The sequence below is a fragment of the Mercenaria mercenaria genome, chromosome 5, assembly GCF_021730395.1.
Source record: "Mercenaria mercenaria strain notata chromosome 5, MADL_Memer_1, whole genome shotgun sequence".
Classification (NCBI taxonomy): Eukaryota; Metazoa; Mollusca; class Bivalvia; order Venerida; family Veneridae; genus Mercenaria; species Mercenaria mercenaria.
The window spans coordinates 41,581,682-41,605,611 of NC_069365.1; the positions used below are offsets into that span (position 1 = coordinate 41,581,682).

Here is a 23,930-nt window from a genome sequence, read left to right on the forward strand (position 1 = left end):
TTAAGGCTATACGCCTTGCGGTTTTGGACAAGAAGAATTTTAAATTTTTTCCTTTCGGTTGCCATAGCAACCAGAGTTCTGTATGGAATTCAATTCTTTGAAAAATTTTGAAAGGGGGCCACCCAAGGATCATTCCTATGAAGTTTGGTGTAAATCTGCTCAGTGATTTTCAAGAAAAAGATTTTTTTTAGAAATTGTTGACGGACCCACGACCCACGACGGACATCAAGCGGTCACAAAAGCTCACCATGGGCCTTTGGCTCAGGTGAACTAAAAACACCTGGCACAAACGCTCTTCCGTAAAACATCGTTTTTAGCAAATGTTTACTTTTATTTCTCAACAAATGGCATTCTTTTTTAAAGGGGTAGCTCTTTTAGAATATCCAAGTATTAAGTATCCAATTCTACGAAGAGCATTAGTGCCAGGTGCGTTTTATTTATTTACGAAATTTCCAATTAATAAATAAAACACCCCTAGCACTAATGCTCTTCCGTAGCTAAACCTTAATGACAATGGAATCATAAAAAGAATGTTTCAGCGTACTTATCAAGGTTATTGCTCGGAAGAAACAATTTTGATTTTGCATACGTATCCCCACCGTGTCCAACGTATACGTCGCATTTACGGTTGGTACGCTGCATACATGGTATATTGTACGCTCCATTACCGGCATTTCCTGTTGATTTTGTCAACATCCCGTATAGTGAGGTAAGAAAAACTACTTATTTTCATTAAAGATCAACGTGTTCAAAGAACAGATATATTCAGTACGAGCTGCAGATCATTCAAGTCCCCCGTGGGAATGTGATTTTTGTCAGTTATTCTCTAGTTTCTTCAAACATTCGAGTAAAATGACGTGTGAAGTCGGTTTTGAACTCGGGCGTTCACTTTCAGGTTCATTTTCTGTCTCTTAAAATCATTCTGTTGCCTTTCCGTCGATTTAACGAGAGAATAGTATCACAACCTACAATTTGAAATATATATCATGGCGTTAAATTCATGTTTAAAGGGAGCTTTATACCAAAATTAGCGATGTACGCCGTATAAAACGGCGCGTCTACAGAAGTACGCCACATAAAAAGGCCGTTATCTTTATCTAAAATGCAACAGTTACTGTCATTATTGTAAGGAATTTCCGGGGAGGATACCTAAACCCCTACACTGCGTACTATGATAAACTCCTTGTAAATAGTCTCTTTAAAATATTAATTTTAATGTCGAATGTTATCAAATAAACTTGACTAAATATATGAAATTACTGTGTTTGTAGAGCTACATTCACAATAAGATATCATGTATAATAATTTTCAGTCAATTGTCGATAAGCATTTACCTGGCACTCATTAATCTTCGCCAATATTTTCGGGCGTTTACGTTAGCTTACGAAAGAATCGTATCCTGAAAATAATTACTTATGTAAAAAACACATCACACGATGGCGTAGTGGTGTCTACGCTCGATACCACGGTTCCTAATTACCGTAGACCATTTTATTTTATTTCAGTATTACGCAATGCTATTGGCATTGATTTTATTCTTATATTATTTCACGTGCATGTAACATATTTTACGAATTTAATTGTTATCAATTGTAGATTTGAGCCGCAACATCAGAAAACCAACATAGTGGCTTTGCGACAAGCATGGATACAGACAGCCTGCGCATGCGCGCATTCTGTTCAGGATCCATGCTAATTTCGCTTATGATTTCTGTAATTCCAAAAGGCTTTGAAAGCGAACAGCATGGATCCTGACCAGACTGCGCAGATATGCAAGCTGGTCTGGATCCATGCTGAAAGCCACTTTGTTGTTTTCTCATTTAGCGTGGCTCATTTTTACGTTCTGGAATCACTTACGACAGGAAATCTGTCTTTCTTTCTTCATAGAAACTTTAAAGGAAAAATCAATAATTTCTTCTACGGTTATCTTGGAAACAAGTGTTTTTCATTCAGGAAATGAACAAGAAATGACAAGACGAATTTTTTATGCATTGCATCAAAGAAGCCGCAATTTCTTTGTTCGTTAAAGTGTCTTAGACATAGAAATATGGAAGCTGCCTATGAAGTTAAATGTTTAGTAGAATAAATGATTATAAAATTGCACCACGTAAAATTATGATTGGTGCACGGTGATGTTAAGATTCCGTATCATCAATACTTCAGATTTATACGTCATTTATTCAGGGCAGGTGAAATATCAGACAATTACACTTCTGCATGCCATACAACCTCTTAGGAATTGTTTTACACTGAAACTAGATGACCTTGAACAACATGTCAAGCTCGACAGGTGTCAAAAGGACTAACAGCACCAAGTTTTAGCATTTGACCTCTAAGTATGACTTTGAGGTACGGGTCTCTGTAAAGAAATTGAGTTGCATCTAACATTTCTGTCTAAAAATAGTTTAACCAGAGTTACGTTTTGAACCCATGTGTACACCGGGACAGCACCTATACTAGCAACAAAATGTACCAAAATGTAAGTTTATACCACTGCATCATTGAAAAGAAACTATGATAACTATTATGTAAAAAGATTTTTCATCCAGTTAGCAGACGTCTTAGAATGTGAAATATAACTTGATTATAATTTTCACATGGGTCGAAAATCTTGTCGATTCAAGGTTTTTGAATCATTAATAGCAACTTTTTTTTTCACATGATGTAAAAATATGCGAAATTCACGGAAATTACTATCAAATAAATCAAATGAAGTATTTAAGAAGAGGACCATTGACAAGTCTACAAAAATGGGGAAAAGTTCTTTTACGATTGTTGCTGACAATTAAATGTTATAATTATGATTATATACCTGCATCAAAAAGAAATTGAATGATTTAAAAAAAATCAATTTGATTTTATACTTTCAAATTTCATTAAATCATTGTGAGTTATAAATGTACAATTTTCATAATCTAAACGTAACAGGTAATACAACAGCTGACCCTAAATTGATGACGTCATCTCCAAATGACAAATTTTTAAGCGTACCTACTAGAGAGCGCCTCCTTGCGGCTTCCAATGATTATTAGTTTAATCAGATAAGTAGGGGAGAACGCTGTTGAATGTGCCACGGGTTGGTTGTGCCACACGTGACTTAAAATATTTATTGCAGAGCTTAGACGTCATTTGCAAATATTTCAAACGTGCCATTTTTTTTCAAATACTCTTCTTGGAAAGCACAAGCATTGTAAACAAAAGGACAACGAAAATGTGTATACCGATTTTGACCGCTATAAGTAATTTTTGACACATTTGTGTTCTGACAGTTCGTTATCACATGTAGATATATCGACATAAGATATATTATGAAATTCAGCATTTTGAGCTATGTGAACTCAAAATACGAAAAGGTTAAATGCCATGTACTTTTATAATGCTATAACATACTGTAAGGTAAGTGTACCCCGCATACTGTCACAACCTACACCAGACGCGGGGCAGGTTGTGAAGTTACAGGCCATGTTCACACTAGCAGTATTCGTTTTGTCCGCTCTCTACTTGAAAATACGGCATTATGTTACTTGTGAAATACATTTTCAGTTTTTAATTCGTTTTAGGTTCAGACACCGAAGTTTAATTTAAGAAAATACATGGAATATTCATGATTCCCAAGTAAAAATGTTAACTGGCAATTCTATACCGGACTGTTTATATAAAACAAGCATGTTTATTTTATCTTATGAATAATTAATATTACTGTTATTACATTATGTAACTCCAAAACCGTTTATAATTGTTAAAAAGTGTAAATAAAATGAAAGAATAGATGCGAGTGAAGACATACGTAATCAGCTGCTATAAATACAACGGCCTTTTTATGTGGCGTACTTCTGTAGACGCGCCGTTTTATGGGGCGTACATCGCTAATTTCGGCATAAAGCTCCCCTAAAACATCAATTTACGCCATGATATATATTTTTATTTGTAACTTGTTATACTATTCTCGCGTTAAACCGATGAAAAATCAACAGACTGATTTTAAGAGACAGAAAATGAACCTGAAAGTGAACGTCCGAGTTCGAAACCGACTTCACACGTCATTTTACTCGAATGTTTGAAGAAACTAGAGAATTACTGACCAAAATCACATTACCATGGGAAGCTTGAATGATCTGCAGCTCGTACTGAATATATCGCTTCTTTGAACACGTTGAACTTCGATGAAAATAAGTAGTTTTTCTTACCTCACTATACGGGATGTTGACAAAATCAACAGGAAATGCCGGTAATGGAGCGTACAATATACCATGTATGCAGCGTACCAACCGTAAATGCGACGTATACGTTGGACCCGGTGATCCCTTCGTAATGAAACGTATGGAAAAATCGATCTGCTATACACATAACACATCCATAACGTAATTAAACGGTATGAAAAATAGCCTTCCTGAAAGCCATGTCCATTTAGTTTAGAAAGGCCACCATTTCTTATTTTCTGTATACCCGTTGTTCTCACTTTGACATGTACTTATATTCATTACAGTACGAGTTTGAATAAAATAACTTCAAAAACATTTCTTGAATATCTATTTTATTATGATATTACGATAAAGGGTTAAGAAATTGGTAAGATGTACATATAATTACATAATGAAATCAATTCATCATAACAATTTTAATTAATTACAAAATTGACACTAATTTAAGATACCAACTGTGTGACTTTCCTGTATAACTGAAATATGTTTTCCAATTTTCTATAGAAATCCACAGCGTAACATTATGCAATACAGATTTTTCGTATGTTTCCAAAAAAATTCCAAAATTTGTGTACTTTGTTCTAGTTTAATAGTGTTATATGTTATTGAGAAAAGCCATTACAGTACTTTTTGTAAAGATAACGTAATAAATTGCTGTATAAATGTGCATAAGAAAGTCCACAGTGTATGAAAAACGTTTTTTTTTGGTACTGTACGTTACGTTATATCTAAACGTTTTACGCATTTTTACGCAATGACTATGTGGATAGCTAAATTTCTTTACGCAACGGCCGTGTTCCTAGTATTGAGCGTGACTTTTGGGAACGATTATTACGTTATGGCTGTTCTACACGTATAGCGCACGGCTATTTTTTTTGTAGTTGATTACCAACCTGCAGTCGTGCGTTTCAACTTGATTCCCTAAATAACAACCCTATCAAAACAAAGGAGCCATGCGGTAAAGATTTGTCTCCCTTTATAGCTGTGTGTCATTTGTTTACCTGCATAAATACAGGTGTGCTAGGCTATTTATAGAATATTATCATGGCGGTGTAAACAGAAGTATTATCATTGTCAGCCATTTTAAGTTAAAACCTAATTATATATACACATTTGTACACTATTTCGGCCGTGAATGTAGCCGGTAGCGGAATAGAATGGATAAATATTTTTTTCGAATTTGTTTGATCGTGTGTTTATATAACACAGGTAAGTGAAATTTTATTCAAATATACGGTAAGGTTAGTACTTAAACCAAGTCGTCCGACACAAGTGATGGCGGCAAAAAGGAATTTTTATGTATACATGTACTTGTTTAAACAAACATTTCTGTATATGTAGTTGAAATCTTATACTTGAAGCTACATAATACAGTCCTGTACTAGTGTTAATACATTAATATGACAATCCCTATTCCCTAATGTATCATAGTTTAACTGTAAACAGTATATCTGTATATAGAGAACCAGTTAAAGGACAATAAATTGAATAACCGAACAAAACAGAATCACAACATTCCATCAGTATTGGTCTCCTATCTGATCTTAGAGGATTTAGATGGATTATTTATCTATATTTACATGTATATCTCCTACTACATTTTAAATTTTTAATACATTTACAGTTTTATCAAAATGCGTATGTGACAGTATCAACCGGATTTAAACACTCCCTTAGTATACATTCGTTTTTTTAAACAGTACATCAGTCAATAAAGTATTGCCAGTGTTTAGATTATCTGGTGGTTTAAGGGGATTTAGACTAACCAAGTATGCTTATCTCAACTGTGAATGATGCCATAAGATAATAATAAATATTTGGATAAAGATAACATATCGACAGTTTGCCAAAAGACATATAGATTACAATTATAAATTTTTCTTCTTTTTTGTATGGTTAAATCTGGAATGTCGATGAATACTGCCAAGTCCGTTATTTGTTGACACACCGCATCAATACTCGAACATTTCAGCCTATTAAAAAACTTCATACAAGTCAAAGTTAGCACCGACAAGATCTGACACGACATTTGACCTCTTAGTGTGACCTTGAACTTTGACATATTGATTTTCGTCCTGTGGCAAATGCTGATTTATTGAGGGAGGCATTTTCGTCAAATAAAAGAAATTGATTTTGCAATGTACGTCGACGTAGTGTTTGAGTAAAGCTTTTATGCCCCCTCACTCTTCCCTCTCAGTGTGACTTTGACCTTTGATATAGAAGCCTTTGATTCGCACTTGTTACTCTGTCTCAGTGAGGTAAATATTTCTGCCAAATAAGAAAAAAGTGCTTAATGAATGTCACACTCTGGACAAGCTTTAAAATGGCCTTTGATCCCTATAATGACATTGACATTTCAAATATGGATTTGAGGACGTCAGTCTGTCTCATTCAGGCAAAAATTCTGCCAAGTAAAACAGTTGGCTTCGTGCATCTCAAAGTTACAGCCCGGACAAATACAAACATTTTTGCGAAATAAAATTGAATATCCAAAAGTTATAAAATTTAATTTGACCACTAAGCGTGACATTGACCTTTGAAGTAGGGGCCTGACATTTTGCCCGCGAAAATCTGGCATATATCTGCCAATTAAAAACACTTTATGCACATCAAAGTTTTGACCCGGGCAATATCTAACATGAAATTTGACGATCAGTTGTTGCATGACCTTTGAGATTGTGACCTAGAGTTTGCCTGAAATACTCCACCGCTGGGGTAAACATTTTTGCCAAAGTTAATGAGAAAGTCGGACGGTCGCATGGATACACTAAAACACATACTCTGTACAGTCATTTTGACGAAAATGCCAAACTTACAAGCCGACTAGACAAAACATTATTGAAATGGCAATAGGATGCATTATACATACACCTGGATATAAAGAGGCCGCAAATAATGCACGCTTTATTTATACCATGTAAGTCCGTATCTAAGGAAACCAAATCAAAGCTGCCTCAGGGCCTCCCCACTACTATTATTCGTACCCTGAAATGTAATGAACTGCATGAATGTAACAAAGTTAATGATAATGAATTTAGTAATATACTACATATGAGCTGCGCCATGAGAAAACCAGCATAGTGCGTTTGCGAGCAGGATGGATCTAGACCAGCCTGCGCATCCGCCTATTGTAATTAACCTCTTACAGCTTACGTAGACCAGGAGGGATCCAGACCAGCCTGCGCATAAGCCTATTGTAATTAGAGGAAACGTTAGCGAACAACATAGATCCTGACCAGACTGCGCGGATCTGGTCACAAACGCACTATGTTGGTTTTCTCATGGCGCGGCTTATATAATAATAAGCGGTGAATATGTTTAACTTTATCATGAAAAATGATACCTTTAGTTGGGAGGGGTGCAGTGCGGATGGTTGACGTCACACCGACACAGTTGCAGGTCAAATGGTGACTATATAGCTTTCGAAGGTCGAAAGAGACCCCCAGATGTCCACTCTGGCATTATTTCATCAAGGGCGAGTACCTTGTTAGAACCACACATTTTCCGTAAGCCATTTGAATGGTTTCCTCTCACGAAAGAACTTTGCACCCATAGCGAGCCTTGGATATACGTCTGTGAGGGCAATTTAAGTGATTCAAAGTCCGTGACTTTAACCACTCGACCACAGAGGCCCCTAAAAAGATTTAAATGAGTTATTAATATTTTGGTTGGCTTCATTTATGGAGGATCTTCTTCATTTGAGGTCCCATGTGAGGAATCCGTCCGTCCGGCACGCTAGCCGATGGTTATAATTAGAAACGACGTATATTATCTGAACTGTATTCATACCTTAATAATGAGTGTGACGTAGACCCGGAAATTAAAAGAACGATGTCGTAATTGTTCTTTAGTATTTCTTCCATATTTGTAAATATTTTAAAGCAAAATTGGCTTTTTATTTATTTTCAGTGTTTTATCAACACGTAGACGCCTTTTGTCCGGCGGGAAAGACTGGTCTGAGCTGCAACAAATGTAAGTTTAATATTACTGTGAAATTAGATATTTTCGCGAGGTTTAAAGTTCGCCATGTTAAAACCGGAGTTGATTTGCGATATGTGACATAATGTATGTGAATAATTATAACTATATGATATATCAACACATTCGTGAATATTTGTTTTCTAATTCAATGAAAATTCAGAGGGAATTTCTCGCAAGTACTCATTTTCTATAATTCACTGAAAATTCAGAGGGAATATATCGCAAAAAGTCTGATTCTACAGTATTTTGCGATATTTCGGTTGATAAAACTGGTAAAACAACACAAACAAGATATGACCTTCTTTAGGATATTCACAAGAATTTACATTTTTTTACGCATCAGTCAGACATGATGGGGACAAACCTTACAGCATGACCTCAAGGGGTCGATTCCTAACGACATTTTTTTTCGTTTCTCTATGTTGAATGCAAATACCTATGAACAGGGTCATCAGATCCTCAAGGGATGTCTTTATATGTAACAAATAGAAACATACGGTGAACTGGACGCAAATTGAAATGTTCGTATATGACCTATGTCTACACTACATGAAGACTGGCAAGCATAGATCTGACATTTGATATCGGCAAAATTTTACTAGTACAAGGAAATGCACTTTGCATGCTTTTCACTGACAATGCTGTTAGTCTAAGGTAGTATTAATAATATATTTAAAATGATTTTCAACCTGTTAAGTGTTGAATAACTGTATCAGGTAATAGTCGATTTAGACGTAGGGAGATAAAAAAACGAACAAATTGTAAGAACTGAGGCCTTGAAATAGTATACATGGTTGTATTTAGCAGTTTAAACTTAAAAACTAAAAAAAAAAAAAAAAAAAATGCATATCGTTTGTACGATTTTTCTAAAAAAAATCTACATGCTGGTGTCCGAAGGAACTTCTTTGAAAGCTTCACTACTAAAACTATGTTTGTGCCCAGTGAATTTCACTTTTTGTTCAAATATGCAATATAAATAAATCATATTTCGGGGAGCATTCATCGGTTTAACCGATAATTTCGTCTGCATGAATGCATGTCTTGTTTAAATATTTACAGAGTGCGAAATCATAATCCCAAGAGTTCGTTCAATTCAAATCGTTTATATCATGTAACTTTCGAATCTTTAACATCATTTCTGTTGATACACATTATAAAACGGTTAACGTCGTAAAAAAAGAAAATAATAAACAAAAAAGCAAACAATATTTCACAATTGAATTTAAAAGAAAATGTCTTACACAAGGAAACAACCAAATATTTACTTATTTAGTGTCTGTATACGAACCACACCCAGGGATGAAGGTTACACGTAGAGATGATTTCTGGCGTGATACTTATTTCCAACCTCCGCGCAGGAATATTGTCGAACTCCAACACAGTGTAACTTCCCCCAGACAATTATTCATGCGCGGAGGTTGTACTGTACCGATAAGGGGAAGTAACAGTGTGTTGGAGATTGACGTATTTCATGACGAAATGTTACAGGTTTGTGAATACCTTCTAATTCCTATAGGCCTGAAAATAATCTTGCGATTAATATGAGAAAATAATTTGCATTCAATGTTTCTTTCGTATTTTTGATTTGGTTTTGAATACATGATGAATTTCTAGACATGCATTTCACTTCAAATTGTCAAACGTTCTAAAACTACTAACAATGGGATAAAACTGTCATATTCCCCTTTGTTTTAGAATTAGCATAATGTTATACATTACATGCAGTTATGTCGTAGCATTGGTATAGACGATGTAACGGATTTAGGAGCAAAATTTCGGTGATTTCCAGACGACTATTATTTCAATGTAAAGGGTTTATGACAATATATATGTATTTACGTATTGTAATATACGACGATATGCAAATACACTGTATATTTGTGAAAAGACAACCAACTTTCGTTTTCGATAACGGCAGATAACACATACATCATTTGGCACTTTTCTCAGATACTCCTTACCAAGGATGATCGTCCGAAATCATCTCTTCATGTTACCGACATCCCTAGGCGAGACAGTGCTAGCAAAAAACAACAAAAAAAAAACAAAAAAAAAAAAAAAAACAACAACAAAAAAACAGTTCCTGGCCCGATCGGACATGAGCGCGTTCCGACCATTCTTGAAGAAATGTGTGCATCAAAGTGCATTATAGTCGTCCTTAGTAATTGACGACTTCTCCAGGAGAATTTCAATTAGTTGAACTTTTAGCCTGCTGTTGGCAAGTTATTCTGCCTTTGCGACCAGGGCTGATCATGGCCTGCACTGTTCGCTATTCAGTCAGCATTTTTCAGTGGTACTTCCCAAACTGAATTTTAGAAATTTAGCTGGGTAAAGGTTAAGTTGTTTAAAGTACACTTTAAGATACTGGTTCTTCAACGTGCAATGTATAAAGCACCGATATAGGGTTCAAATTCATTAAATGAAAGTATTTTCCTGAGAACCTGTTCGTAATTTATTTTTGGGTGAAAACGCGGGATCGAACCGGCAGCCCATGGTTACACTAATTTCTTAATCTATTCTACAGTTAATTACGCCTACACCAAACAAGCCAATCAGAAGGAAAACTGGATGTCACACTCTGCCGGCTTCGCCGTAGATAACAACGGCACATCTTGTACTCTTATGGATCCACCCGTAGAAAATCCATGGTGGTCTGTCGATCTGACAAGGGACATGCTTATTGATGGAATGGACATTTATATTGGAGATGAGACTCTAAGTAAGTAAATGGAATTATGGTATTTTTCTTATCTTAAAAGGACTGGTTCAAGACACATTTGCGACACCTGAATGATGCCTTTAGTCGTTGATGAAAGGTGCAGTCGCAGTCGTTTAAAGCTCTGTTTGTAAATATACGCATTATTATATTTTACCCGCTTTACACACGCACACTTCTTATTATTCAAAGTAAAATGTGCATTATGCGTATTTTTTGTTTTTATTTATATCGCCTTACAAACATCTCGTTTAAATGGGTCAACCGTGCTGTTGTACTTATAAGATAGACTGGCCCGGTTTATAGGCTGGTCAGGACAACGATATGTATTGTATTTTGCCATCAAAATGTTTCTATAAAATGCTTCTGCCCCTTCTGTTTGGATCCGTCCATGTTTCCAAACACGTTTGTTTGTTTTATGGACTGTACAATGCAATTGAAAGCTTCTGCAACGGTAGCATAATCAGTGATCACATGACATTTTTTCTCTCGAGAATTGGTTTTATACAGTAGGTAAGCTATACGAGCGAAATATGCAATTAAAAGCGAATAAGAAAGTATACGATATGAGAACGCAAAATAAGTTTGTCACAGTTTTGACGACATTAATAACAACCCCCCCCTGTGGCTTTGAATAACCTTGATCTGTCAAACTAGAAAGTACAGACAGTACAGTTAATTAGACATGTTTTTCAACATCAAATTCAGAGAAATCTTAGCTTTTTTTTCGGCTTAATGTGTTTTCTTTTTCAATGATCTTTATTAAATATGCAGTCAGCATTGAAATACGGTCTTCATTGTTTCGGAAAGGCGTTACTTACTATATCGTTTTGTTTCAGATTTGTTGGTTTCCTATACGGTTGAAGTTCAGAAAGATGGGGAGGAGCTGTGGAGCATGTGCCACGCAGACAGCAGAAACGTAGGGAGGTTCAGTAGCCCGCTAAGGGTTCAGTGTAACTCCCAAATACAGGGTAGAACGGTTAGATTCACTGCATACCACCAGCGGCTCAGTCTGGTGTTATGTGATGTAGGAGTGTATGGCGGTAAGTGTTGGGTTGTGCGGATGTGAAGGGGAGAGTGAAGGCTGATAAGCGTGTATTTACTATTTGTATAATTTTCCTATTTTTTTAGAACAATGTTCCAAAATTTTAGAGTAGTGGTCTGACCTTGTTGTCAATAGAATGAAACTGTACAGCGCCCTCTGCTGGAATCTATTACTACTGAACAGCTTATACTTAATAAGACAGAACAAAGTCCATATACGTTTCATTCCAGAGCTATTCTTTTAATTTATTTCCTTTAATCAAAGTCTGGAATTTTTGGTAACATTTTCATATCGAATTGAAATGAATACATTTAAATCTTACTCCCTTCACACCAAATCCAAGTTAATCTATAACATGCATATATATCTCTTCTCCAAGACATATGACTGAAACATTTTTCACTTCGCTTTTGTTTTCCAAAATGTTTTCAATCCTGGTTTACAACTATTATTATTTTACTGTTTTGTTGCCATTCTGTTTTGAACTTTGAATACGATATGTTTTATTCATACCGGTATTATATACCAGGCATATTGATTCTAGTTGTTACCAAGGAATGTGATAATGTTGATGTTTGATTATAAAACAAATGAGCCGCGCCATAAGAAAACCGACATAGTGACTTTGCGACCAGCATGGATCCAGACCAGCCTGCGCATCCAGTTTCTCTATCAGTTTCTCTAATTCCAATAGGCTTTGAAAGCGAACAACATGGATCCTGACCAGACTGCGCGCAGGCTGGTCTGGATCCATGCTGGTTGCTTCAAACTCACTATGTTGGTTTTCTCATGACGCGGCTCAGATACTGTTTTTTAAAAGTATACATACTTTAGTTTTTAATAGTGCATGTGACTTCTTTTCATGTAAAATTAAAATGGATTTAGGCATTCATGTTGGCGCCTGTCTTTATGTTTAACATGAATATTTTGTGAATGCATTCTTCACTGATTAATTGTACACTTTTCTTTGGGACAGTCTATTTACGGATAACGGCTACTTCTAGGGGTTAACTATGTCCAAAACACACATTTACTATCTTTAAGTTACCAAATATCGTGTTCACCTAATTTTCAGATATATTGAACAAATCTACAAAGCTTTCCAAAATCAAAGCAGACTGAGTACAATGGTTTATTTATTTTGCTGTTTCAGCCTGTGCTGATTATACGTATGGTGACTACTGTGACAAAGACTGTGGGAACTGTAATCCCTCTGACCCTGTGTGTGATAAAACAACAGGGCACTGTCGAACTGGTTGCGATACGGGCTGGTATAATCTCACCTGTGATACAAGTAAGTGCATCTAAATGGTTGTTTATGAGCACCACTTTGGAATTGACCAATGGCAAGTTAGACTGGTTAATAAACACAGTTTCATATTAAATATTGAGAGTTTAGACTATTCTCAAAACCTCCGTCTTGTAGTCTTTTGACCAATGATGTATGGGCCACAACAGCAGGATGGTACGGTTTTTTAAGTGTAATAGAGTAAAATGATTATTTGACAAAGGCCCTGAAATACGGTTAAAGTTTGTCTTGCCGAAGGCCAATGCGACAAACTTTGGGAATAAGAGAACGTGACCATGTCAATTAATAATTAAATAATGTACATGTTGGTAAAATGATGTATACACCCACAGGAACTACAGAAATAGGTCAGACTTGATATAGTCATGAAATAAATGATGCTATAGTGTGCGATATGGGCTGTAAACTTGATTGAATACATTGATTCGACAATGGCCGTATGGTTGCACCTGTCATATTAGATTATAAACAGACTATAATATATACCATCAGTTAGCCACCGCTGTTATCAGGTACAGTCTTTGATATTTCATTTGAACACTATAATTAAAGTAAATACTCTCCATTTCTGTGATTCCAATTTTCCGTAATGTTAATTTTGTAAATGTTCCCTTTTTGCTGTTGTAGTTTGCCCGCACGGTAAATATGGTGATCAGTGCTCAAGGACATGCGGACACTGTAGGTACAATTTGACGTGTAATCGATTTGATGGCGATTGTCCTAACCTTGGCGAGTGTGCTGCCGGTTACCAGAGTCCACTTTGTCAAACAGGCAAGTTAATATACTGCTCAAGGCTAAAAAAGCACCACAAAATTTGTCAAAATACCAAAGACCGGACAATTTATAACGCACAATGTATTTATAGTCAGTTAAAGCCACTCCCGCACAGTTTTTCGGTTGAGAATAAACAACAGATTTATATTTATTGAATTTTCAGCTCACCTGAGCATGTAGTGCTCAAGATGAGCTTTTGTGATCGCCCTGTGTCCGTTGTCGTCCGTCGTCTGTCCGTCATCAACTATTTGACTGTTAACACTCTAGAGGTCACAATTTTGGCCCAATCTTAATGAAACTTGGTCCGAATGTTACCCTTAATAAAATCTTGGACGAGTTTGATATTGGGTCATTTAGAATCAAAAACTAGGTCACCAGGTCAAATCAAAGGAAAAGCACACTAGAGGCAACATTTATGACTGTGTCTTCATGAAACTTGTTCAGAATGTTAATCTTGATGATCTTATGGTCACATTTGAATCTGGGTCATGTTAGATTAAAACTAGGCCACCAGGTAAATCAAAGGTAAGTTGTTAACAATCTAGAGGTCACATTTAATAAATGTAAACCTATGAAGCTTGGGTCAAGTATCTTGATGATCTTTAGGCCAAGTTGATATCTGGGTCATGTGGGGTCAGAAACTAGGTAACCAGGTCAAATCAAAGGAAAAGCTAGTGAACACTCTAGAGACCACATTTATGACCATATCTTTATGAAACTTGGGTAAAATGTTAATGTTAATGATCTTGAGGTTAACTTTCAATCTTGGTCATGTGGGGTCAAAAACTAGGTCACTAGGTCAAATTAAAGGAAAAACTAGTGAACACTCTAGAGGCCACATTTATAATATGACCATATCTTAATAAGTTAATGAAACTTGGTCAGAATGTTAGTCTTGATGATCTTTAAGTCAATAGTTCAGGTGAGCGATACAGGACCTTCATGACCCTCTTGTTTTGATGAATAATTGAAACATCACAGTGAAAAATATCAGATACGTTTTTCATTGAGTAAAATATACTTTGTCTGAGTACAAAAACTGGGTAAAATGAGGTTGATATCACTTGAAAAATGTTATTGTTTAAATATTGCATTTAGTGTTTACTTGGTGAAAGATATTTTGGTCGCACTGAAAGAAACAAAAGCTCATCTATTTAACGAACACACAATTTGTTTAACTAATTGATTAGCTCATCTGATTTTTTGGAAAAGAAAAATGATGAGTTATTGTCATCACTTGATCGGCGTCGGCGTCGGCGTTTGCGTTTGCGTCAGGTCAGCTTTTCTCTTAAACTATCAAAAAGTATTGCTTTGAAACTTGCAACACCTGTTAACCATCAACAGCTGACCCTGTACAGTAAGAAACATAACTCCATCCTGCTTTTTGCAAGAATTATGGCCCCTTTTAGACTTAGAAAATCAGATTTCTTGGTTAAGTTTTGTGTTTAGGTCAGGAAATCTCCTAAACTGTCAAAGCTATTGCTTTAAAACTTGTAACACTTGTTCACCATCATAAGTTGACCCTGTACAGCAAGAAACATAACTCCATCCTGCTTTTTGCAAGAATTATGGCCCCTTTTGGACTTAGAAAATCAGATTTCTTGGTTAAGTTTTTTGTTTAGGTCAGCTTTTCTCCTTAACTATCAAAGCTATTGCTTTTAAACTTGCAATACTTGTTCATCATCATAAGCTGACCCTGTACAGCAAGAAACATAACTCCGTCCTGCTTTTTGCAAGAATTATGGCCCCTTTTGGACTTAGAGCATATCAGATTTATTGGTTAAATTTTATGTTTAGGTAAACTTTTCTCCTAAACTATCAAAGCTATTGCTTTGAAACTTGCAGCACTTGTTCATAAGCTAACTCTGTGCAAAAATGAAACATAACTCCATCCTGCTTTTTGCAAGAATTATGGCCCTTTTTGGACTCAGACAACCATGGGTAGGATAATATTTCTATATTTTTATTATACAGAGACAAAAAAATCAGATGTGCGTCTGCACCCGCATGGCAGTGCTCTTGTTGTCTTGGCTCCTTAAACTAAAAGTATATCATGAAATTAAAGGGAAATGCAATGCTTTTCTTATGTTAATTCCATCTACTATGATTTCGAAAATCATTTAAAGAAGAGAAAGTATTTTCAAAATCGGCTTAAAAATGAGAAAGTTATAAGCATTTATATAGTCGATCAAAATGGCGGCTATTTTGTTTCCATGGCATCGAAAAACAAAATGGCGGATTTATTAAATTTCTAGATACATATTTGAACTGTATCTACTTATTTCTGTAAAGTGATTCTCTACTTTTTCCAGCTATAATGAGATAAATAACCATTTTTTACATATTATATATATATATATATATATATATATTATATATGTTATTTCTTAAATAAAGAACTCAGCAATGTGTAAATGACATCATAAACACACTAAAATGGCTGCCTCCATGGTCAGCCATTTTCTTTAATTTCAAACTGCCAAATCTTTTTCAATAGTGGTCCGATTTGAAAAATTCTTTCAGCTTCATGAAAAGCACGAGGATGGCTTTCATATGAAATAAACATAATTGCCCTTTAAGAATATACGGTCTTCAGTCATCATTTCATTGGTAGTGTAGTATACATTTGTACACGAATCAGATTAATAATACATAGTTAGAAGAATAGCCACTTTTTATATTATATCGTTTATATTCCAGAATGTGAAAGTGGCAAATTTGGCCTTGGATGCCTGGACTGTGGACATTGTAAATTTAACCAGCCATGTAACAAGTTTAATGGGACTTGTAGCAACAGATGCGCTCCCGGTTACCAAGGCAGTATATGCAATCAAAGTAAGAAATAATAATACATGTGTACTCAATCTACGGATAATTTAGCAATGAGCGAGGTAGTTACAATGCCGCGACGTAATATTTCAACTTGATTCTACAAAGTATATGGAGAGCCAGTGACACTTCTTTTCCCGAAACAAGAGTTGGGCTTTTTGGTTAACTTTCGATGGAGTTTTTATTTTATTTCACGTACAACTTTGAATTAATTGAATAGATTTGTTTCAAGCCTAAAATAGCTTTTTCACATTATCACCTTTATGGTCAAGACTCTTAACTCTAGCACCAGTATTTCAACAGTTATGTTACCTTTTACTTATAATTTCAAATTAAAAACTTTTATTAGTTTGGAATTGTTCAATGGATTTTCGGTTGTTTTAATATCACAAATATCATATATAACAAGTTCCATAACTCAGGCATCTGTATAATGAATTGTGTCCCGTTTTTACACTTCTCTTTCCTCTTACCTTCATAATATCGTTACAAAAAGGCCATAACTCTACTTTCCGATTTTGTTTTCCTTTATATTGCTTAAACACATGGTACAGAAAGAAAAACTCGAGTATTATATCTGTTTCATTTGGTAAATTTCAGCGTGTGGCGTTATGCTTTACTTAGAAATTTAAATACTTCAGTATGTGATATTACTCTGTAAAATTGGTAATTTCAGCATGCAATGACGGATGGTATGGCGATGAATGCTTTTATGAATGTGGCAAATGTTACGCTAACTCTACCGAACCGGGACCATGTAATGCAACAACAGGAGAATGTCCTTTTAAGTGTGCACCAGGATATATTGAGGATTCTTATCTGAACAGCCAAACACAGTGTAGGACAGGTCAGCTTGTTTGAATGCCCTTTGTTTTTGTAAAATGTTTGTTTTTGTTGTGTATCACAGTCTTGTCGATTTAGATATTTTCATAAAAGCTTTAGCTTAGCTTCTTAATCTCTGTATGTGACATATTACTGTATACTCCAAATTTTGGCGGGAAAAGTTGTCGTCTGCAAAAGAACGCTTTTTGTTTGCAAGTCCCTGTGTTTGTCGCAAAATGTCTGCAGAAAGTTATAGTTTACTGCATATCAAATGAGCTTGTGAGTATTTTTCATTCTAACATAGGTCATAGGTTAAAGGAGGTAGGAAAATGTATCGTGTCTGTTTTGTTTCTAATAGATTTTAGACATGTGAAAGGAGCATTTTTGTAATTTTCTTTAAGTTTACATAATGACTTTCTATGGTTTCAGAATGTGACGAGTACAAATGGGGATTTAACTGTGAAAATACGTGTGGTAACTGTGCAAGACTAAACAACAGCGTCCTGATATCAGTTCCCTGCGTAAAATCTGACGGTAGTTGTCTGACAGGATGTATGCCTGGCTGGCAAGGATTGTTCTGCACAGATGGTATGTAATTTTCATGACACAGGACAGGGTAGGACAGGAACAGAACAGAATAGAACCTGACAAGCACAGAAACTTTACTTGAAACTATAGACCTTATTATTGGCACGCATTTATAGAGCTGTAGCTACAATAACTTAACTGAGGCTAAATTTGATTCCCGACGGTCGCGTCATCACAGTAGTGAATGCGTATTTCACCAGAAAACATGTAAGGAAGCCATCCAGCTGGTTTTTAGGATGTTGGGTTTATCCGAGTGCCACGTCTGAGCCGGCAAATGCCTAGAGTGGTACCTGACGTCCTTTACTAACCTTTAGAGCCAGAAAATTGCTTACTGTATGATCCAAACTGTGTTAGTTTAACCTCAAAATTCCAGTACAAGCCAAGAAGGTACATTGCCATAGTTATTTGTTTTATGTCCGTTAACAGTTAAACATATTCTGTAGTATTTGAGAGATTTGTGACACGAAATGCTCGTGCAAGCTTTAAATACAACTTTGTATCTGTCTTTTTTTGATATTTCAGCGTGCAGTCCAGATACATATGGTATAAGTTGTGAAAAGCAATGCGGGAAATGCAAAGATGGAGTCAGTTGTGACCCAGTCCATGGCGAGTGTCCCGGGGAGTGTGAGGACGGTTACCTAGGAAACAAATGCCAAGAAAGTGAGTATTTGTTTTCCTTAATATCTTTAGTTCTGTTATTTTCAACCACACATGCGACTTATTTTGTGAAAAAGTATGGTCAATGTTCGAGTCCCGTCTTGGCGTCAGTGATGTAAACCAGTAATTGTTTGTTAATTATCTTTCATAATGAAGAACTCGTGCAATTAGGTTTTTTCATAGGCGGCCATACTTCCTTGTTCAAATGGAAAAGATGTCAAGAAATAAAAATGCAAAAGAGATTAAAATGAAAAACAAAAACAAAAAAAAGGCACTTAAAACCTTTTCAGATGAAGCATATATTTTCAATCTAATTTTAACCAGCATGAATGAAAACAGAAAAATTAAATTTTAAATTTTACGGTTGACTTCAACCTTAATATAAAAGAAAACTAAAAATAACTCGCCAACATGTGAATATGAAAAGGGAAATTCTGTGAGATAGTAAAAACATAAATGACTTGGAAATATTTTAGTGACTTATAATTTTCATAATCAAACAGTTCATGACCAAGAAATCAATAACTTTTTCCTGTATAAAAAATACTTAAGTATGCATATTGCAGGCCAGATCGTTGTGATAAACATGCTTCTGTTTGTTTTTACAGCATGTAAGGTTGGTTTCTTTGGATACAAATGTCAAGGTCGTTGCCCGGTAAACTGTGAAACTAACTGTTCATTTACTGACGGCTCGTGTATCTGCAAGGCTGGATGGACAGGAAGCACATGTTTAGAAGGTAATAACATTTTATTTTGAATATAAAGTTTTATAATGCAATTGGCTGTACAGTGTGTCGAGTATATCTTAGACAGGTATTTTCCATACACATATGGGTCGATACCACTCTTCTCCACAGTTGTCAATGGTCGAGAATATTGTTAGGTTATTTAACATTTTTCTGTACAATACGTACGAGTCCAAATATATCTCGTATTGTACAGTACAGTGTTAAATAACCTTTTTATTCTATATCTATTTTATTTTAGTTTAAATTAAAAATGATTCACTGAATATTGTATTTCTGCCTTTTCTTTATTTTCAAGACGCATAATCAAACTCTGTACATAGAGCGCCTACTTCACCCGATTTACATTCGGGACACGCGTTTCGGGCTTTATCGTATGTTTAACATGGAACTGTTGAACCGTCCAAATACGGAAAAAATACAGTTTTTTTTGTACACACGTGCGTCCAATACGATAATGTATTGTACGGTCACGTGTTGCAAATAAACGTTCACGATTGGATAAATAAAATAGATATAGAATAATAAACTGTCTACCTCTTTCAACCGTCAAGTATATTAAATGACCTACCCTTTCGATCGCCAAGCATATATAAATGTCCACCCTTCCAACCGTCAAGCATTTTAAAATAATTTTCCTTGCGAACCGCCAAGCATTTTAAAATGACCACCCCTTGCAGCCGTCAAGCATTTTAAAATTTCTGTCCATGCATACCGTCAAGCATTTTAAAATGACCACCACTGCCAACCGTGACGCATTTTGAAATGATCGGTCCTGTCAACCGTCAGACATTTAAAAGGGATTTCCCCTGCCAACCATTAAGCATGTTAATATAAACGCCCCTGTGTATCGTCAAGCATTTTAAAATGATCACCAATGCCAGCGGTCAAGCATTTTAAAATGACCGCCTTTGTCGACTGCCAGGCATATTAAAATGGCCGCCCCTGCCAACAGTCACACATTTTAAAATGACCACCCCTGCCCACAGTCGAACCTTTTAAGATGTCAAAACTGCCAACAGTGAAGCATTTTAAAATGATCACCCCTGCCTACAGTCGAACATTTTAAGATGTCAAAACTGCCAAAAGTGAAGCATTTTAAAATGACCACACCTGCCAGCAGTCGAGTATTTTAAAATGAACTGAGCAGTTAAGAAACAATATGTAGTGGAATCTTATTTTAATATATTAGATATGTGCAAGGTCTGAGAAATCAGAAGTGTCCTGACCCCTAGTGTCTCTGCTGCTTTCTTGTCAGCTAATGTGTTACATAGCACATTGTCACAAATTGATTATATACTTTCTTGTTCTCAGAGGTCAACGGTGGTCAGTCTGCTTTATACAAATAAAAAAAAATAGTTTGATAAGTAAGGGGATCGGGATTCCAGACAGAATTCGATGTCTAGGACGGTTCATGGTTCTGTAATAATGTACGCTCGTTGCAAATTTGGCCTGTTCGAATATTGTCAAGGACATAACGAAGAAAATCAATACATGATTATTTACATCAGTAGATTGTACTCAAAAAAAAGGACTAAATTGAGTATATCAGCAGGACGTGCTCAAGTCAAAGACATAATTAAGATTTTCAGATAAATGACATGATCAATATCACAGCAGGACATAACCAAATCAACAACTTAATTAGGAATTCAGCAGGACATAACCAAATCAAGGACATAATTAGGAATTCAGCAGGACATAGCCAAATCAAGGACATAATTAGGAATTCAGCAGGACATAACCAAATCAAGGACTTAATTAGGAATTCAGCAGGACATAACCAAATCAAGGACTTAATTAGGAATTCAGCAGGACATAACCAAATCAACAAATAATTAGGAATTCAGCAGGACATAACTAAATCAAGGACATAATTAGGAATTCAGCTGGACATAACCAAATCGAGGACTTAATTAGGAATTCAGCAGGACACAACCAAATCAAGGACATAATTAGGAATTCAGCTGGACATAACCAAATCAAGGACTTAATTAGGAATTTAGCAGGACATAACCAAATCAGGGACATAATTAGGAATTCAGCAGGACAGCAATAAAACGCTGACTAAGAATTGTTTGATATATGTTATAAGAAATAATGGTTTTATTTGTTTCTTGTCTGATGCAGAGTATTCAGAAAACGATGTATACATACAGCACCAAAACCAAACCAGGGAACAATTTTATGTAACGTCTGAAACAGTTAACAAAAAATTTCATTTTTTCAGGAAACAGTTTAGCTAACTATATAACATGAATTTGTAATTTCAGTTTGTCCGCCTAACCACTATGGTAGAAACTGTGCGTTTGTCTGTGGGAATTGTAAGTCGGGAACTACCTGTTATCAAGGTGACGGTCATTGTCTGGAAGGGTGTGACCCCGAATGGACAGGGCTCAAATGCGATGCTAGTAAGTTCAATTTGGCTTGTATTTCTGTGATTGTCCAAGGACTGAGGAAAATTCATTAAATGAAAAATAATTTTTTTGATACTGCCTGTGGGATGGGCAGCGAGGATTTTCTTCCCCTTAGTTGTATGAAATGTTTTGAAATACATTCAGTATAGAATTTAATTAGTCTTGGAACATATGGCTACAGGTGCAAGAAAGGTACTACGGTAAAATGATGGGGTTATTGTATATTCATTATTGCCTTTGCTGCTTCGTTGATTGTTTTAAAGTCATTTACTGAATTGAAATTCATAAAAAATCGTATGATGTCGTTGGGAACCGTTGTAGTGGGCGTGGCTGCGGTAGGGGTTAGGTGAGGGTGTTTTAGGGACTTAAGCACTGAGATTTATTAATGTCTTTGTTATTTGAATCATCTGAGTATGGAAACTAATACTAGTAGTTAGTGTACTATCTCTAATACTTATATTAATTCTGTTTTCAGAGAAAATTATAGAAGTGTACGAAAGATCGTATGGTGACGTGATAGGGGGAGCCATTGGAGGGGCTATAGCACTAGGGCTTATTATTGCATTTATTGTGTGGGTCGTTTGGAGATACAAACAGGAGTGAGTACCTCTACTGAAGATGTATACAAAAGCACAATACAAATTTTAGGATATGTCTTTAGGGGTTCGTGTTATAACATTTGTAGAATCTCTCGCCGGAACGTCTGTGTTAATAGATGACATTGACGTCATTTCCTTTCAAACTAACTTGATGTCCATGTGAATGTGAGAATCTCTGTTAACATACGTTTACTCCCCTCATAAAACACTCCCCAACAAAAGTGATAAGAACAATATTTTTACGCTAGATTCATCGCTTTAAGCCTAAAACATCAAGTTAATTTTACTTCTTTTATGAGGCGTCAACACAGCTTAAAATTTATATACATTTTTTGTAATCATACAACTTATCATATTTCGTTTAAATAAAACACCAAGTCAACTGTTTTCTTTGATAACAATTTATGCAAGCAGAAAAATATAAAGCTGATAATGTTCATATTTTACCAATTGTTTAACCCTTACCCAGCTAAATTTCTATAATGAACTTGTCCATCTTTCAATTTGGACAGTACCATTAACTGTTAAAAGGGGTGCTTACCAAAAAGATACTGACTGAATGGCGAACAGTGCAGATCATGATCAGACTGCATGGGTGTGCAGGCTGATCATGATATACACTGGTCGCAAAGGCATAATCAATCGTATCCAGCATGATAAGGGTTAATATCAAGTTGCGTTTTATTTTATACATGTCGTTGTGGGACTGACATTGCCACTTACCAACAGTATTAAATTGACCATATATTTAATAGGTTTGGAGTTTTTAACTCACAAAACGCACGACTAGAAGCAGTATGATAAAGATACTCAATTACATCAAAGTTTTATCTAGCAGCCCATGTCAGCTTTTAATTTCATTTTATACATATACACTGCATGTAATGGTACAAAACCGAAGACTTGCAAAAATGCAGTAAGCAACGTGTATATGGGTGTTTTCAAGCTCAAACTTACATCAGTAGTTGCACTATTTTTTTTACAGCAAATCAATTCACTTTCGTGAGCTTGCCTCATCTCTCCGCCGGTTGTCCATCCGCGGTAGCAAGTCACTTAGACGCTCAATACAGCGTCTGTCTATGAGAGGTCGGAGGAATGATCAACAGCGCCTTGGAAAAGATGCTGAGAGACCCGCAACATCAAATGGCACGCGAGGTAAGCGTCTGACTGCGGATACATAGATAAAGACGTCTTTAGTGATTTTTTTTCATGTCACAGTTTTCCATTCTATATCTATTTTTAGCT

The 23,930-nt window shown here is 35.7% G+C and overlaps 1 protein-coding gene across 1 annotated transcript in view; it reads left to right on the forward strand.

Moving 5' to 3' along the window:
• Positions 1-5,237: 5,237 nt before the first annotated feature.
• LOC123557006 (delta-like protein D) overlaps positions 5,238-23,930 on the forward strand; it is a 29,890-nt gene continuing 11,197 nt past the window's right edge. The window contains exons 1-14 of the mRNA XM_045348173.2: positions 5,238-5,411; positions 8,112-8,174; positions 10,708-10,902; positions 11,739-11,942; positions 13,098-13,238; positions 13,881-14,024; positions 16,728-16,862; positions 17,533-17,703; positions 18,108-18,266; positions 18,789-18,926; positions 19,532-19,660; positions 21,943-22,080; positions 22,562-22,685; positions 23,671-23,840. Coding sequence (XP_045204108.2) covers positions 5,360-5,411; positions 8,112-8,174; positions 10,708-10,902; positions 11,739-11,942; positions 13,098-13,238; positions 13,881-14,024; positions 16,728-16,862; positions 17,533-17,703; positions 18,108-18,266; positions 18,789-18,926; positions 19,532-19,660; positions 21,943-22,080; positions 22,562-22,685; positions 23,671-23,840 — 1,963 coding nt within the window. The 5' untranslated portion in view covers positions 5,238-5,359. The remainder of the gene's footprint in view (positions 5,412-8,111; positions 8,175-10,707; positions 10,903-11,738; positions 11,943-13,097; positions 13,239-13,880; positions 14,025-16,727; positions 16,863-17,532; positions 17,704-18,107; positions 18,267-18,788; positions 18,927-19,531; positions 19,661-21,942; positions 22,081-22,561; positions 22,686-23,670; positions 23,841-23,930) is intronic.